This window comes from Numida meleagris, chromosome 14, assembly GCF_002078875.1.
Source record: "Numida meleagris isolate 19003 breed g44 Domestic line chromosome 14, NumMel1.0, whole genome shotgun sequence".
Taxonomy (NCBI): domain Eukaryota; kingdom Metazoa; phylum Chordata; class Aves; order Galliformes; family Numididae; genus Numida; species Numida meleagris.
This window is the reverse complement of record NC_034422.1, coordinates 7,987,311-8,003,336: the sequence shown is the minus strand read 5'-3', so window position 1 is coordinate 8,003,336 and position 16,026 is coordinate 7,987,311. Positions and strand designations below refer to the sequence as shown.

The following is a 16,026-nucleotide window of genomic DNA, read 5'->3' as shown; positions in this document are numbered from 1 at the left end:
GCGGCGGCGGCGGCGGCGGTGCGGGCGGGAGGGAGGAGTTGAGCCGCGTGTGGGGAAGCGCGAGTTCAATGCTGCCGCGCGTGCCGGCGGCGCTAGCCATGTCTCGGGAAACGAGGAGCGAGGCGCAGCAGTCCCAGGGCACGCAGCAGTCGCAGGGCACGCAGCAGTCCCAGAGCGGCACCAGCTCCTCCTCCAGCGCCTCGCAGAGCGCCAGTCAGTCCTCGTCCAGCTCCGGCACGCTCAGCTCGCTGGACACCGTGCTCACGCAGGAGCTGCCGTCCATCCCCGAGGACCCGGAACCCGACGAGCTCGTTCCCCAGCCGTGGGGTCGGCTCTTTGCGCTCGGAAAAGGTTTCAGCAATTGGGGTACGTAAACTGCCGTCTCCGCTCTCCTGTCCGCGTGTCTCCATCCCGGAGCCGGCCCGAGGATGCGCTGTGCAGCTCACGTGGCCGTTCCGTGTCGTTCCGTTCCGTTCCGTTCCGTGCCGTCCCGGGGCGCTGAGCTCTGTGCGGCTCCGCGGCGCTCGGGCCGTGTCTTTGCTGCCCGCTGCGTTTGTCTGCCTCGTAGCTTGGTTTGGTTTGTTTCTGCATCCTGTGAATGTATCGCTGAGGGTGAACGGAAGACGATGCTGTTAATACAATGAAACTACTGACGTACTGTATGTAGCGAAATCACAGGTTCGCGGAACGGCTGAGGTTGGAGGGGAACTTAGAGATCCCCAGCCCCACCCCTGCCGTGTGCTGGCTGCCCCCCAGCTCAGGCTGCCCAGGGCCCATCCATGGCCTGGGGCACCGCCAGGGATGGGGCACCCACAGCTCTGGGCAGCAGTGCCAGGGCGTCAGCGCCCTCTGGGTGAAGAATTTCTTCCTGACACCCAACCTCAGTTTCCCCTCTTTTGGTTTAAAGCCACTCCCCCATGTCCTGTCACAATCAGACCATGTAAAAAGTCGCTCCCTCCTGCCTGTAAGCGCCCTGCAAGCACTGGAAGGCAGCCGTGGGCTCTCCTCTGATCCTTCTCCAGGCTGAACAGCCCAGCTCCCGCAGCCGTTCTGCCCGGGAGAGGTGCTCCAGCCCTCTGAGCATCATCCTCAAATAATGTGTCAGTAGTGCACGGTGTTTTGTTTGAGTTCAGAGAAATGAATGCTGGTGTCTTTGTTATCCTACTTTACTACAGGGTGCGGCATCGTTCTGTAGTGCAGCCGTTAATAACTTCCTGCAATTTTGTGTTCTCTCTCCATTTCACATCCTCTGCAGACTGCGTGAATGACGAGTACTGGTTTGGAAGAGAGAAAAGCTGCGATTACAGTTTTTCTAAGCTGGGATTATCCGAGACTGGATTTTACCAAAACTATAGCAAGAAGCACTTCCGAATTTTCCGGGTAGGTGCTAGAAAGGTTATCTGTCTTTCTGCGTATTGACGTAATAGGAAAAGGTGAACCTTGGCTGGGATCTCGATGAAATCAGTGTACCCACCTTCAGCACTGACTCCCCGAGCCAGGCGCTGAGCGACGTTCCCTGACCAGGTTTATGAAGTAGTCTGCTTTGAGCCAAAACTCTGCGGTTTTCCCTATTGCTGTCTGATTTCTTTTTTTTTTTCTTCTGTTAGGAAATGGGACCAAAAAATTCATATGTTGCCTACATTGAAGATCACAGTGCAAATGGAACTTTCGTTAATAGAGAGCTCATTGGAAGAGGGAAGAGGCTCCCGCTGACTCATAACTCTGAAATTGCACTGTCTATTCAGACTAACAGGGGTAAAATATACGGTGACATATGTGGGTTCTTTTGGTGTTAACCAAGGGGTTCTTGGTGCAGCGACTGGAATATTTTTCTGGCAAGCTGATCTTTGTGAATCCCGTGTAGCTAAAACAACAAGAGCACAGCCATAAGTTTATAGCGGTGTTATATATAGAGAGGTTGCCTGCTTAATGCATCACTGGTGCAACCTGCAGCATCAGTTGATGTTTTTTCATATGCATTTTTAATTTTCTCATTCTTGTTTTTCTTACTATTCGTGCGCTGTTTGTAGCAGGCAGCATTTGCTTAGCTGTGTTGTTGGCTATAGAAGTGTCGGCGTTCTAACAGTTTTGAAGTTAATAACAGGAGAATGCTCTCCACCCATCTCCCCAGTGTTTGTCTTTTCTGATCTTACGGTGGATGATCAGTTGGCGTACCCTAGAGAACTCCGAGAGAAGTATATCATGTCAAAGACTTTGGGAAGGTAAGCGTCCTTCTTTCAGAAATAGTACCCTTCATTTTGTTACTGTTTGCAGCACCTTGTGCTAACTGAGCTACTGTTCTAGTTGTTACAATGCCACAGGTATTTCAGGTGTTTTATAATAGGGCAGGAAGACCCAGCAGATATCGCTCTTTTGTCTGTTACACACATCAAATCAGTTTGATAAGGATCACAATGCTTTGGTTTAACAGATTCCTGGGTCAGTGCAAGTATTGTGACAGTTTGGGATAAGTGTTCTAATGACTGTTGTGGGTTTTAATGAAGATGAAACGCAAATGAGACGTGGTCCTACTGAAAAACACTTTTCCAGCTGCAGCTTCACGTTGATTAACAACTGGGTTAAGTTAATAGAGACCACGAAGCCGTGTAGTTCCTTAATTATTTCACTTTGTAAATGGCCAAAAACTGGTACTTATTTGGAATATATTTGTTTACAAAAAAGATTTAGCCTAAGACACGCTGTGGCATGCTATATTTATTAAGAGTGGAGTATTGAGAATGCAGATGAATGCGGCATTGGTACTCGTGTCATCAGAGATGCTTTAAAGCAATAGAGTGTGATTTCTGAATTAATTGCTCAGGGTTTGAAAGTATCCTTTTTTTTCTTTCTTACAATCATGTTTCTATTTTCTTTACGTGCAAGAAAGTTTATGTATGCTTGTAGTTGTTTAAAAGCAGGAAGCTGGGATCTGACACCATTCAGTGCTTAAATAAAACTGAATGTTTTCTGAGATAGTTTTGTCCACCTGTTACATTGAGAAAGCTGGAAAGCAGCAGCCTCCAATTGCATGTAGTCTTAACGAGGCGAGAGCCTCCTGTTCATTTCACCATGCTTCTTAGGCCGAGTTGGAAAGGTATCTGTAAGCATTAACACAGCTGTGCTTTCATGCTAGTGGTGCCTGTGGAGAAGTCAAACTGGCATTTGAGAAGAGCACTTGTAATAAAGTTGCGGTAAAGATAATCAATAAGCGGAAGTTTATGGCCAGTGGTATTAGAGAGGCAGTAAGTATCTTTGTTTCTGTCTTTTGGCCATCTTGCAGCTGTCCTTGGATGTGGGTAGCCTTTATCTCTTAACTTTCCGGCCCTCTTCAATTCAAGAGGGTTTTCTGACTTAATGTTTGCTGTATGTAATTTCCAAGTGCCATTTGATCTTACAAAATATATGTAATTCTGTAGCAAATGCTTGCTTTTATTCTTTGACCACACTGTTGTTTTAGGACTGCTTGTTCATGTAGTTTGTACAAATGAGGGGGAGTGGGGAAATCTCATCAGGTGTATCCTAAAGCACATCAGAAAGTTACATTGCAGGGAGGTCTAACCAAAGGTCTATTAACTCTGCTAATTGTGCTGTACATTCCACCATAACACTTCAGTGAAATTGTACAAAGCCTGCTGGGGAGGGCTCTCCTCGTGTCTGCTTTCGTAGCTGAAGGAGGAGGCGGAGCCAGTGGTGGTACTCTGACATAAGAAAGAGATTCAAGCAACTTCAGATCTCATTTGATGTAAAGATACAGGATGAACTTTGAAGAAAAAATACAAATAGAGGTTGAAAGTGAATGAAAAAGGAGATGCAAATTCTGCAGCTATGGGTCCACTGAAGTTAAAAGAGGTTAGACTAACCTTATTAATTCTGCAGGATTATGTACAAGCTCAGTGATCGCTTCTGTGATTTCCATGGTTACAGGTTCAGAGGAGGAGGTAGATACAGCTGTTTTCAGATCAACATGTGTACTTTCTCTAGCATAATAAATAGTAACAGTGAGGAACATCTAACTTTAGGGGTAGCTCACGTGGGAAACATCTTGAAGGGAGGAGAAAGCTGTTCAAAGGACAGTGGTGATATATGCTGGCCGAGATGAATTTTTTACGTTGGAAATGAGGTGAAGATCTCTGGCCTGCAGTGATGTGATGTGTCTGGAACAATGTCTTTCTACACATCATGAGAAGAGTCTAATTAATTCACACAAGGCACTTGATGAGTTTACGAAAAAAATAGGCTATGCTCATTTAAGGTAGCAAGAGATGTGAAATAATGGCATTCCTGCTGCTGTCTTTGATTTCTGAGGTGTCTTCTAGAACACTGCTGTGACTCCATATGATATTTGATTCTTTTAACAGAACCCAGCTTTTAATATCAACACAGAAATAGAGATTTTGAAGAAAATAGATCATGTGAGTGTCACTGTACGTTTGTATTCCTTTCTGCTGTGTACTGTACTCTTCTGCTTCACTGACCTTAGTGTAGTAACTAAAGGTCAGTGTTACCTGTTTAGAGAACGATGCATATAATTATTGCGGTCTAAATAAGTCTGTTGAACACGTTTCAAATTATTTTAAGTATGCTGTATCTTTACAGATGGGAGGTTTTAAAGTCTTGAATAACTCAGGTGTAAATTGGGGAAGATGCTTCGCAGAGGAGGTTTCAACTTGAAGGAGAAATCTGTCCTTGATGCAGGCTTTGTACATATTGCCAGATAACCAACATTAGATTCCAGTGGCGAGTTTTTGAGTTGTATCCTCATCCCTCCAGCTCCCCCCCACCCAAAAGCTTTCGTTTTCCTTTTGTTAAATAGAAAGCTTGCATAGATTAATGAACTCTTGCATATCAACAAAATATTGGGGTTATGGAGACTGACGACTGGAAAAAGTAAGGGTGACTGTTGAGCTGTAGAGGTGGCAAGAATTGAATGTTTTTTGTACATGGGGGTGAAGTACAGGGGAGAAGACAACGGAGTTGAATTTAAGTGTTTGCCAAAGCCTGTTGGTTGTGTGTTACTCTAACTGGCATGGGGAAATCATACTAAAATAGGAAATTCAAGATGATGCACAGTTGATAACGTTAGTTTTTACATGTGATTCTACTTTTCTGTGTGTCCATTTGTGTTCCCTTTTTAATTAGCCTTGCTTAATCAAGATCAAAAACTTCTTTGAAGCAGAGGACTACTACATTGTTTTGGAACTGTGAGTAACTACTTTGAAAGTAAAGGCATGAAATGTTTTTCATTGCTATAAAGGATGTAATTAGTTCTGAACTCATTTGTGTATGTGTGTTTTCTTTTTGTTTTCTTTTCCTTTTGCTGGCTTCAAATGGTGTCTGAAGTCTCTGAAAAACGAGGAGCAAGGATAATCAGGAGAGTGCTCACTTTTACACATTGAAGGCAATTAGTGCCTCGAATAGTCACCCACTATGCTGCTGTTGTGGGTTGCTGCTACTTTGATTTTGAGCTGATAAGAGGAGGTGAATCAGAAATCTTGTAACTTCTTTGGGTGAAAACTTGAAAAGATTAGGCCTTAACTCAGCAATGCTTGTGCTGTGTTCAGGGCATTGCTCATTCATTTTCAGAAATGAAATATATTCTTTGGAGCCAAAAGAGCGAAAAGAAATTATTTTGGTCTTCTCTAATGAGATGAAACTTTGGGAAGTAATATATTGACTTGTTACTTACATCTGTTTTAGGATGGAAGGAGGAGAATTGTATGACAGAGTGTCAAGGCCAGTCAAGATGAAAGAAGCTACCTGCAAGTTGTACTTTTATCAGATGCTGCTGGCTGTGAAGGTATATATAATCATGAATTCTGTCAAGGAAAATATGGTTATGCATTTGCATGTCAATTGGATGAATTTTTCTGTCATTTGTCACTTCTGAAGCTTATGCAAGTAATCAGCACGGTGCTGTTAACAAGTTACTGTAACAAGATTCTGTACTTCAATACAGCCAAACAGCATTCAAACTCTAGTACTTCTTAGAATAACAACCACCAGAGATTGAGGCAGTAATGTAGACTGTGCTCACTAAGGCTGGATTATCACGTGAGACTTCCAGTGGTGTGTGAGCAAAGAGTTACCAGTACAGTAGCCTTCAAAAAATTAGTGCTTAAATGCTTTACTGTGCATCCTGATGAAGCATTTTGGTCTTTGCAAACCAAAGTGTGGACTTGAATTTATGAAAATATGATCACACAGTAATGGCCAAGAGAAAGAGATGGAAGACAAGAATTCCTGTGACAAGGAATTTTGGCCTTCCCTAGATCTTTTGATTTTACTGACAAGAGGAAACAAGTATAGCTTTTCAGTGAATGTGAAGGACAGAACAACTGTCAGTTCTGTGTACACAGCTTTCATTGAGATTGACATTTGACACACTATTGTTTCTATTTTTTTTTTTTTTTGCTTTAAAAAAGGTCTGAAGCTGTGTAGCTTTAAATGCGTGCACGTCTCTTAAATAGCAAATTCAGTTATCCTGCCACTGCTATTTGAAAAGTTGCAAAGCTTATATTTTAAAGAAGGATAATGGTCTGCTTTTCTTCATGTATGTGGATTTATATATATATCTAGTATCTTCATGACAATGGAATCATACACCGGGATCTAAAGCCAGAGAACGTGCTGCTTTCATCTTCTGAAGAGACGTGTCTGATAAAGGCAAGGAAACTGACATTGCTACTTGTTCATGTGGAGATTTAGAAGTACTCCTTTCTGTGCTTCTCAGTATTTAGTTAAGCATAGCATACACACGCACACACAAAATAGAATTACTCATACAAGCTATGAAGTAACCTAAAACTTTGAGGCTTTTCATATGTTTAATTTTACTCTTGTGGATAGTTCTACCCAAACGTTTCTCTGAGAACGACTGAGAAACTTCATTGCATAACATTTAATTGAGTACAACTTCAAATGTGGTGACGTTTTTAAAAATCAAATCTCTTCCTGAATTTCAGAAGGCATTTTCACAAATATCCAGGCTGCTTGGTGACAGAGCTACCTTTTTTTTTTTTTCAGAAAGCATTAAGTAGACCTGCATGTTGAAATGATGTGTTCAAGTAGTGTCTTCTAATACGCAAAATACCTTTATTCTGAGTTTGCCCATTCACATCCAAATTTGAGAATACTTTTTGCTAGTTTGAAGTCTGACCCTCTGTCATATTTTTCCCTACTCATCTTCTCCTCTTCTCAGTTGTTGTTTACTGACTTTAATAATGTTTGAGGTATATTTTGTTCATAGTCTTGTACTGGAACTGTGCCTCGGAAGGAAGAAACCTAATGTTACCTCCTATTGTGTATTGATGATCTGGTATGTTCTAGTACAACCAATCCTAATATGTAATGTGGTGTTACAATTTTTACATACAAGATTACAGATTTTGGACAATCCAAGATTCTTGGAGAAACTTCTCTTATGAAAACATTATGTGGTACTCCCACGTATCTCGCTCCTGAGGTTCTAAATTCACTTGGGACCGCTGGATACAGCCGAGCTGTGGACTGCTGGAGTTTAGGAGTTATTCTTTTTGTATGGTAAGATACTGCTTAGATGCCTTGGGCTTTCATTGAGATACGTGACTCAAAATGTGGCAACTTCAGTATATTTAGTAGGAAGTGAAAGTGTGTTTAAAAATGTGCACATGTAAATGACACTGTGACAGCAGATGCCTTAAGATGTGTGATTTCATTTTTTCATACGCTGCGACAAAACCTGTGTTATTTAATTTGTTTTCTTCTTTTATATAGCTTGTGTGGATATCCACCATTTAACGAGCAACACACTCATCTATCACTGAAAGACCAAATCACTCGTGGAGAATACATATTCATTTCAAAAGAATGGAAACACGTATCCAACACGGGTATGACTCCTTTACAATAGGTAGTAGAATATCTAGGTCTTTTTTTTGTTATAGTTTCTGTTTTCTTTTAACTTTCTTTCAGCTTTCATCTCTGTGGTACATTGCATGTTGATACGTTTGCATTTTTTAAGTGGCTGATTGCATAACTCTTATTATCCTAGCTCTGGATCTTGTGAAGAAGCTGTTGGTAGTGGATCCAAGCAAACGTTTTACAATAGAAGAAGCCTTAGAGCATCCCTGGCTTCAGGTAGGAATTGAGTCCTTTAAGTACAGCCAAGCTGAGTTGTTCTGGAGATCATTTCTTGATATAAACTCAAAGGCAGTTCAGTAACCTGAATTTCATGAGGTTTTGCTTCTGCGAGGAAGCAGGGAAACTGACTACCCTGGTCACCAGAGATCTCTATGTACCCAATCCCGCATCTGTGGAGAATGCCATAAAAGATGATGAGAAATGAGAGCTTTGATTCTGCAGCTTCTTGGGACTAACAGCTGTTACTTTAAGTCAGAGCTTCAACCCACCAGTTTGTAGGCTGCTCCTGACAGCATCCAGCAGAAGAGCAACTGCTGGTTTGTGCTTCCCACTGCTGCCTGCCTGCTGGCCAGACTTTTCTGCTGGCTGCTGTAAGAGTGGAGGGATCCTGATGCCTGTTTGCAGGGAGATAAGAAGGGAAGAGCACGCTGTATGTCTGAGTTAATTGTTCGTTTTGCTGGCATTGTGAATAACATATAGGAAAAGGAGCCATCAGATCCCAACCTGTAGAATGACATTAGCCCAGATACTAATAGTCACAACTTTCCTGTTGAACAACTTGAGACCAGAGTGAACGTTTTGAAGAGATGGCTGCTATAAGCAAGATGATCAAGCAGCACCTAATTATGTGTCAAGGACTTTCTTGCAGTATACAAAGCAAACCTGCTTCTTTGCTGTCCCAACAAAAACTCTCTCTGCAGCACACAGATTCTCTTTTTTTTTCCTGTTTTCCTTATTTTTAACTCTTGCAAAGGCAACTAGGCCACGTGCTGTTTTTCACTGTGCTGGTTTTCTTGGCCACAGGCCCTGACAAAGTCATTGTTAGCTCTTACCCCCTGCCATGGTATGTATGCTTTCTCAATTTTTCTCAGTTCCATGTTCTTTTTCTACTGTTGTTGCTGCTGTTCCTAGTCTTGTAGCCTTGCTTGATGCTGTTCAGTGCCTTCTCCCACCCTAAACACCTATTTGCTTATTTTCTGCTTTTAATTTGATTTCTCCTTTGCCCTCCACCTTGTCATGAGTACACCATAGGTAAGTTTTATCCTTCCAAATCGTATACTTCTGCCAGAGAGAAAAAGGAATCATTTATTCCTCTCTTCTCCAAAGTTACTGCACTATTCATTTTATGTCTGTTCACTTTTCTCTTTATTATCTGAATATTACATCATCCAGCTGTAGATGTCGCTGTTTTGCAGGAGAATTGGACTTGATGACCTTTAAGGTTCCCTTCCAAGTCAAAAGATTCTATGATCTTTGTAGCTTAACTAACTCGTAGAACTGTAGCTCCTGTGACTTCGTATGCCCTCTGCATAGGCTGAAGCAAGGGAGAATCACTCAAATCAGCAGCTGGCAGTTACTGAGACAGGAAATTCAGTTGGACAATCGTTTTTAAGTCAGTAACTTGTCCCAGTTATACTGCTGGGCATCCAGAAATTCTTCCTGTCTTTCCTGGCTTCTGCTACTCCAGTTTTGTGGTAATTTCTGCAGTGGGTTAATCGGCTGTAGCTTTCTTACATTTATGATGCTGAGTAGGGTAAGTTACTGATAAACCATGATATACTGATTTTAAGAATTCCTGCTTTGCACAGTGTGAAAGAGGAAGCATATGACAGCAATTTACACAAGTTAAGACTGAGAGCTGTCAGTATGTGAACTGAAGCTGTTAGCATCTTTCCTCTGTACGCTCTTTAGGGGCAGCTCTTACTGCTATGTTCGATTTTGAAGATGGGACAAAAAGTTTTACAAAGCATTTTACCTGCAAATCCATATGTCATCTAGCATTCAGATGTCACTCTTTAAGCTGTTTCTCTTTGTGAGCTTTTATTAAAAATGCCAGTTGTTTATATGCGATATATTGCCTGCCTTGAGAGGCCAACATACAATATGTTCAGTTCTAAATATCACAAACCTCGAGCACTACCACCAGCAAAGCTGCTTGAGTCTTGTGATCACAAGTAGTGAGAAGGAGCTACTGGCTCCCTGCTCCCTCCTGTGTTTGTCTGTAAGTATTACCTCTAAAGTCTAGTATGAAAACACCCATGAGATGCATACTTAATGTTACAGAATGTTAGCCCCCTCTAGCGATCTGGGGTCCACTCGAGAGTTTTTCAGTTATTAAGCACACATGTTCTCCAAACAAAACATAAATTTTACAACTCAATTAAAAAAAAATGGTGTTATATAAGTGGAAAACGTGATGCTGAAAGAAGACAAGTCCAAATTCTATATAAAATAAATCGTACGTTCACATTGAAGCCTTTCTGTAGTGCTGAAGAACATATTTAAACCAGAAAAGGAGATACTTCAGTACTCTATAGTTTGGAATAAGAACTCACCTCCCCTGCCTTCCACCCAAAAAATGGTTAAAATTTTTGAAACCTATAGGAGCTAGATGATCCTTAATTCTCTTGTACCTCTGCTAGTGAATGTCTCATTCACTTTTCCCTGAGTTTCCCAATCTTTGCTGTGATAATTGAACAAAGTTTTTACAGAACTTGTTATATCCAGGTAGATGTTAAGAATAAATGTCTGTTTTTGGTTCTAGATCAGTTGTTCAGCTGGTGAACCTACAGTCACTGTTCAAAGCTCAGCCAAGGAAATGGTCTATGTTAAAATCACTATGAGCAGCATACTTCAGGTAGTCCCAGGAAAGGTTTCAAGACCTGATTTCAACTTTGGAAGTCTGATTTAGGGTTTGCAGGTAATCCATAGTAACCCATTCTAATAAAGTTCCTGTAGGAGAAGTTGCTGGAACTAGAGAATGAGGTTTTATTTTCAGAACAGGAAGTATACTATGTCAACTAAGTGACTAAATGTCTTTTGCATGTGGAATTCCTTTTTCCCTGAGGTTGCCCAGCACAGACCAAGGGCACCTTGATCTCTGGCAACTGAACCAGAATGAAGCTGTGTGCTAGCTTTTCCTCTTGAAACACATCTGACTTTCTGTTAAATGATAGCTTTCCCCAGCAAATGATCTGTGCTTCCCTACCTTGTGCTGCCCTTTCCTCTGCTAATGCTCCTGCAGCCAGGCCTCTTCATGCAGAAGTGAGACTAATAACATCCCTACGTCCACTTCTTCCCAATGTCTCTCCCATTAATGGCAGCTTGTGGCTTACCACTTCTGGTAGAGAATAAACTGTATTATCCAGTGAACTTGTTAACGGTAGGGAACAGTGTAGCAATATGTATGGCCTCTAAATAATATATATTTGTTAACAATCGTTTGGGTTTTTAAAAGTGAAACTTTCCATTGACAACCTTTAATATGCTGTATGGACTTAGGGTAGAGGCAATGATGGGGTGTTTTAGAGTAAAATTTTGTTTGAAAGTTGTTACTATCATTCTATATAGATGTTTTAGCTGGTTCTTCTCTACTTAGTGTATACCTTAGATTTTTTGGAGGATGGTGGGTTGGATACATGACTAAAAACTACATGTTGAGATGCTGATGATGCTAAGCTGGTGGAAATGAAAATATTCTGTTAGAAATGGAAGTCATTATGAACATGAAATGTGAGACTATAAGCAAACTACTTGTTTTTCAAGAGCGAGGAACTTGATTTTGATGAAAGCAAGGTCCCAAGTCCTGATGAGGCCTCTCCTGATAGAACTGACCAGTGAATTATCTGCACAAACTCCTAGCCCTGTATGTTTTGTTCTTTCAGTATTGTTATACTTCATTGCATGGTATTATAATATCAATTTTTGCTTGACTGGCATTAGCTAAGTAGTTATAAAGGGAAGTAATGTATTTGTAGAATGAAATAGAACTATTTTTTCCTTACCAATGCTATACATAAGCCACCTGCTGAAAGTTCTACTCTGGGGCAGATTAAGATGATGTCTATTTTGGGGGAAGTGGGAGGGATGAAGGGAGGTTGGATCAAGTTGAACTGTAGCTGTTGAAGGTCCTCAAGAATGTTTATTCTGAAAATTTCTGTTTGTTAGGACGTTATTTGCCAGAAATTACACATTCCACGTTTTCCTTGGGGAATAAAACCGATGTCTCAAAGGAACAATGTCCTGATAATGTGTAATCCATTTGCTGCAAAACTAGTGTTTCATAATTCTATTTCTCAGTTGTGTTGTGATAGATTCACCACTTGCTTTCACTGGGCCCCATGTTGGAAACCTTAGAGTACAGAAGGAATTGTGACACTGTGCAGTGTTTTATAGCAATCTGGGACTATCTTTACATATCCTTTCTCCTAGCACTAGGTGATTTTTTTTTCTTACATCCTTTTCTCCTTTATTTATTCCACAATTGCTGGTCCACCTTAAACATTCCGTGCAGTATTTAAGGCTGATGCTTTTTTTTTTTTTTTTTTTTGACAGGATAAGGATATGAAAAATACATTTCAGCAACTACTTGCTCAGACAAGTGCCACTATGAATCCACCACAAACATCAAAAATGGTATGAATGACAGACTGTGAGAAGATTAATGGTGCATAAGCTAGATTTAAAATTAAACCATAATAAGAAAATGTAATCCTGATAATTTAGGATAGAAGTGTACATTCTGCCTTTATGTAGCAGTCTACTAATTCTTTCCTGCCTTCTTAAGAGAAGTTTACTTTTGTGCTTTGGCAAGACACTTTGAACATAAAGAAACAGCCTCTTAGGCTTTAAGGGCCTATCCATACATTTAAAATTCAATATGTGAACATGTATGTTTTGATGGATTTGAGTCACGAACGTTTAATAGTCAAAGGAAAATTCTCATGACAGTGAAAGCTTAGAAGTGGTATTGTGACATTCATCACTAGATGCTAATTAGCATTATTTTAAACAGTAGTCAGAGATAAAACCGGGAGCTGAGGCAGAAAAGGGAATAAGGGCAGTGTCTTACATGAGAAGGATCACTTACCATTAGATCATTGGAGAGAAGCACTCGTTAGTCATGCTGCTGTTTCAGTTACAGGAGGGAGATTTTATCCAACATCTGTAATTCTGTAGTAGACAAAACAGTCAGGCTCTGTCTTACCTGATTAATGTAGCCATCCCGCTGCATCTTTCTTTTAGCCAACCACTACGACAAAACGTCTCCATGACAATGAGGATGAGTCTGTCTCTTCTAAGCGTGCTGTTCCTTCTACATCATTTCCGAGAATGAGGTGAAAAGAAGAGAATTTTTTTTGTTAATTATTGCTTTATTTTATGGAGAGCAGAATTTTTATTTTTAAAGATCTTATTGATGGGATAACTGTTGAAGATGCAATTGATAAATAAAAATAACTTTCTAAGAGTGAAGTAACTGCTGTGTATGCGTGAGGATTTATACAAATAGTCATTCTTAAGTTCATCCATCCGTTTGATTCTAGAGGAATGTCAGAAAAAAAATGTTTCTTCTTGAATGAAGTTATGAAAGAACTTGAGGCTAATTTCATTACCATCTACATTTTTGCATTCTTCTGTTCCAATTTCTAGCTTAGGCTTGAAGGTATTGCTTACTCCCCCCCACATGGAACACAAAGTTTGAACTTTTGCCTCAATTGTAGTATTACCTGACACAAAATGATGTCCATGATCTCCTCAGGAAACTTATAAGTCCTTAGGATGGACTGAATAAGAAACGTGGTATCCATCTTCCTTACATCATTTGATAAGCTCCTGTAAGAGAAGAAAAAGGCATTAAACTGAGAAACAATTTTAATTTTCTTGTCTGTAAAGTTAAAAAGTTTTTGGACTGTGTGCCAATTTCTAGAGGATATGAATTTAATTATTTAGCAAGAGGGAACAATTTAATAACTTTGGCCTAAAACCATGCATTTTATAGTTAGAGGCATTTACTGTAAATGGATTAGGAAGGAATAAAGCCTAATCCATTACAAAACAAAGCAATGTCAAGTATAAATTAAGACACTCATGAGGCAAGTTTTTCCCCTTTGTGCCTATTGTAGAGATCATATGAGATACTTGTGTCAATCATTGTAAATGATAAGATGGCAGTTCTTGCACACCTGTATTTTTTTAATGAACCACATGGAAGAACATCCATGGGCAACTGGATGAAAAGTACCACTGGTTCAAATGCAATCGAGATGCATGGTTTTGATTTTTAAAAAAAGTGCATGTCTGTCTGCTTGCAACATTCACTTTCTGGTGCACAGGTATGATTGATTGCACATCCTCAAAGAATTCTGGTACTTGCTGTAGCACATCTGAAATAAAAGGGCATAGTTGCTGCGTGCTAGGTGGACTGATCAGAAAGAACTTGATGTGTTTGGTTTAAGTTCATCATCTGTTATACTGCAAGAGCTGGTACCTGTAGAATTTGGTTACTAATGATTCTAAGAAGCTCTTGCATTGTTACAGATGGAAAGATAATCGCCAGCTATACTGCAAGTAAACTGTAATTGGTACTCAGCTAGAAACAGAAATCTCCTAAAATTGATTCCTCCATCTTTTTTCATCCCACTATTAGATAAATTTTTTAATTGCTTTGCGTGGATCCTGACACTTGCTTTCCAAAGAAATCTTAATTTTCATCTTATTCATTTAAAGTCAAATCCTTCTGCCTGTGACCATGTGACATTTTCCTGCAAGAAAGCTTTCTGAAATTTCAGACTTCTGCATTTTGCTCTTGAAGGTGTAAGTTTGGGAGGTGTCACTGAATTCAAGCTGGAGGTGGCATCCAATTCTTATTCGGTGAAGAAATGATATTTTTCCTCAGAGCAGGATATTGCAGGGTCTTGTACAGTCAGTATTTATGTAAAGACTTTGCATGTTTGTTTCATTAGAGCCTGTTGCAGAAATGCTAAACTGTGGCCTGAACCAGTGATTGAGCACCTGGTGGGAAGGCAGGGCCAACCCAGGGGAGCTCAGGTGCATGCAATGCACTGAGTGATTGGACAGGGTGGAGCCGGGATCCACCCCTTCCCAGACCTCATTTAAGGGTTGGCAGGGGAAGCAAGGGTATCTTGCTGGAGCTCCCTGCCCATCAGAGGCCTTTCTAAGGTAAGTGGTTTTTCTCCCTTTGTTTCTGCATCCATGGCTGCTGCATTTGGTCTCGTTCTCATTTCCTGCTGCCTAGGGTTGTGCCACTCCACTATTATTGCTGTACTTTCCATCACGTTATAGTATTACAGCATTAAAGGGCCACAAAAATGAGCTGAGGGATGGAACATCTCCCATATGAGGACAGGCTGAGAGAGCTGGGGCTGTGCAGCCTGGAGAAAAGAAGGCTGCGTGGAGAGCAGAGAATGGCCTTTCAGTATCTAAAGGGGCAGTAAGAAGGAAGAGACAGACCCCTTATCAGGGTACGTTCTGACAGGATAAGGTGAAATGGTTTTGAACTCAAAGAGGGGGGGATCCAGACTGGATATAAGGAAGAAGTTTTTACACAGAGGACAGTGGCACGGGTTGCCCAGAAAGGTGGTGGTGCCCCGTCCCTGCGGACACCCAAGGTCAGGGCATGGGGCTGTGAGCACTGATGGAGCTGTGGGTGTCCCTGTGCACTGCAGGCAGTGGGACCTGATGGCCTTTGGGGGACCCTTCCAGCTCAAACCATTCTATTTCAACTGCTAGAGTCTGCAGTATTTGGAAGACTTTGGTTTAGGTGCTGGTTCCATGAGTCCACTGAGAAGGCAGTGGATGTTCCTGTGCCTGGTGTGAACAACGCCGCTGGTCACGGCTCGCTGTCCCTGAATCCTACAGAGGTGCGATGTGGAATACCACTCATCCTCGAGAAGCTGGTGGGGTGGCTGCTGCCTTTAGGAGAGTTTTCTGCCTTTATGGCTGTACAACGACTTTGGGTCTAGGTTCTTTGTGAAGATGGGGCTCGGACTCGTGCACAGCGTGGCTGGGGGCAGGCCGCCCGCTTACCTTCAGCTCGGGCAGACCGCGGCACCGGCGGGGCTCGGGCTCTGGTCGGGCGCGGGGCAGGACGTCCGGCCTCGGCGCCGT

At 41.5% G+C, this 16,026-nt stretch overlaps 1 protein-coding gene and 1 long non-coding RNA gene across 6 annotated transcripts; one reads left to right on the top strand and one right to left on the bottom strand.

Moving 5' to 3' along the window:
- On the top strand, positions 13–13,375 carry CHEK2 (checkpoint kinase 2). 5 transcript variants are annotated; one of them, XR_002443320.1, is made up of 15 exons: positions 13–366; positions 1,256–1,380; positions 1,608–1,755; positions 2,132–2,222; positions 3,134–3,242; positions 4,359–4,412; positions 5,140–5,201; positions 5,698–5,797; positions 6,577–6,663; positions 7,376–7,539; positions 7,753–7,868; positions 8,030–8,115; positions 11,665–11,764; positions 12,454–12,534; positions 13,144–13,204. XR_002443320.1 is itself a non-coding variant. In XM_021412338.1 (14 exons), the coding sequence occupies exons 1-14, from the start codon at positions 69–71 to the stop codon at positions 13,237–13,239; spliced, it is 1,617 nt and encodes a 538-aa protein (XP_021268013.1). In that variant the 5' UTR covers positions 13–68; the 3' UTR covers positions 13,240–13,375. The 5 variants fall into 5 exon arrangements, 4 of the variants coding, with proteins under 4 accessions (XP_021268013.1, XP_021268015.1, XP_021268014.1 ...); XM_021412338.1 differs by lacking the exon at positions 11,665–11,764 and having other exon boundaries at positions 13,144–13,375; XM_021412340.1 differs by lacking the exons at positions 12,454–12,534; positions 13,144–13,204 and adding an exon at positions 10,664–10,819 and having other exon boundaries at positions 11,665–11,753.
- Positions 12,542–16,026, bottom strand: LOC110406191. Its single transcript, XR_002443321.1, has 3 exons — positions 15,946–16,026; positions 13,626–13,731; positions 12,542–13,213 (listed from the first exon to the last, which is right to left on the bottom strand). It is a non-coding gene; the product is annotated as an uncharacterized LOC110406191 (long non-coding RNA).

What these genes read in the sequence shown, in the direction of transcription:
- CHEK2 (XM_021412338.1), top strand. Translation starts at nt 69, where the DNA reads ATGCTGCCGCGCGTGCCGGCGGCGCTAGCCATGTCTCGGGAAACGAGG. An exon ending in AAAAGGTTTCAGCAATTGGG is followed by an intron (nt 367 to 1,255) that starts GTACGTAAACTG and finishes CATCCTCTGCAG; the next exon opens with ACTGCGTGAATGACGAGTAC. An exon ending in TACTACATTGTTTTGGAACT is followed by an intron (nt 5,202 to 5,697) that starts GTGAGTAACTAC and finishes CATCTGTTTTAG; the next exon opens with GATGGAAGGAGGAGAATTGT.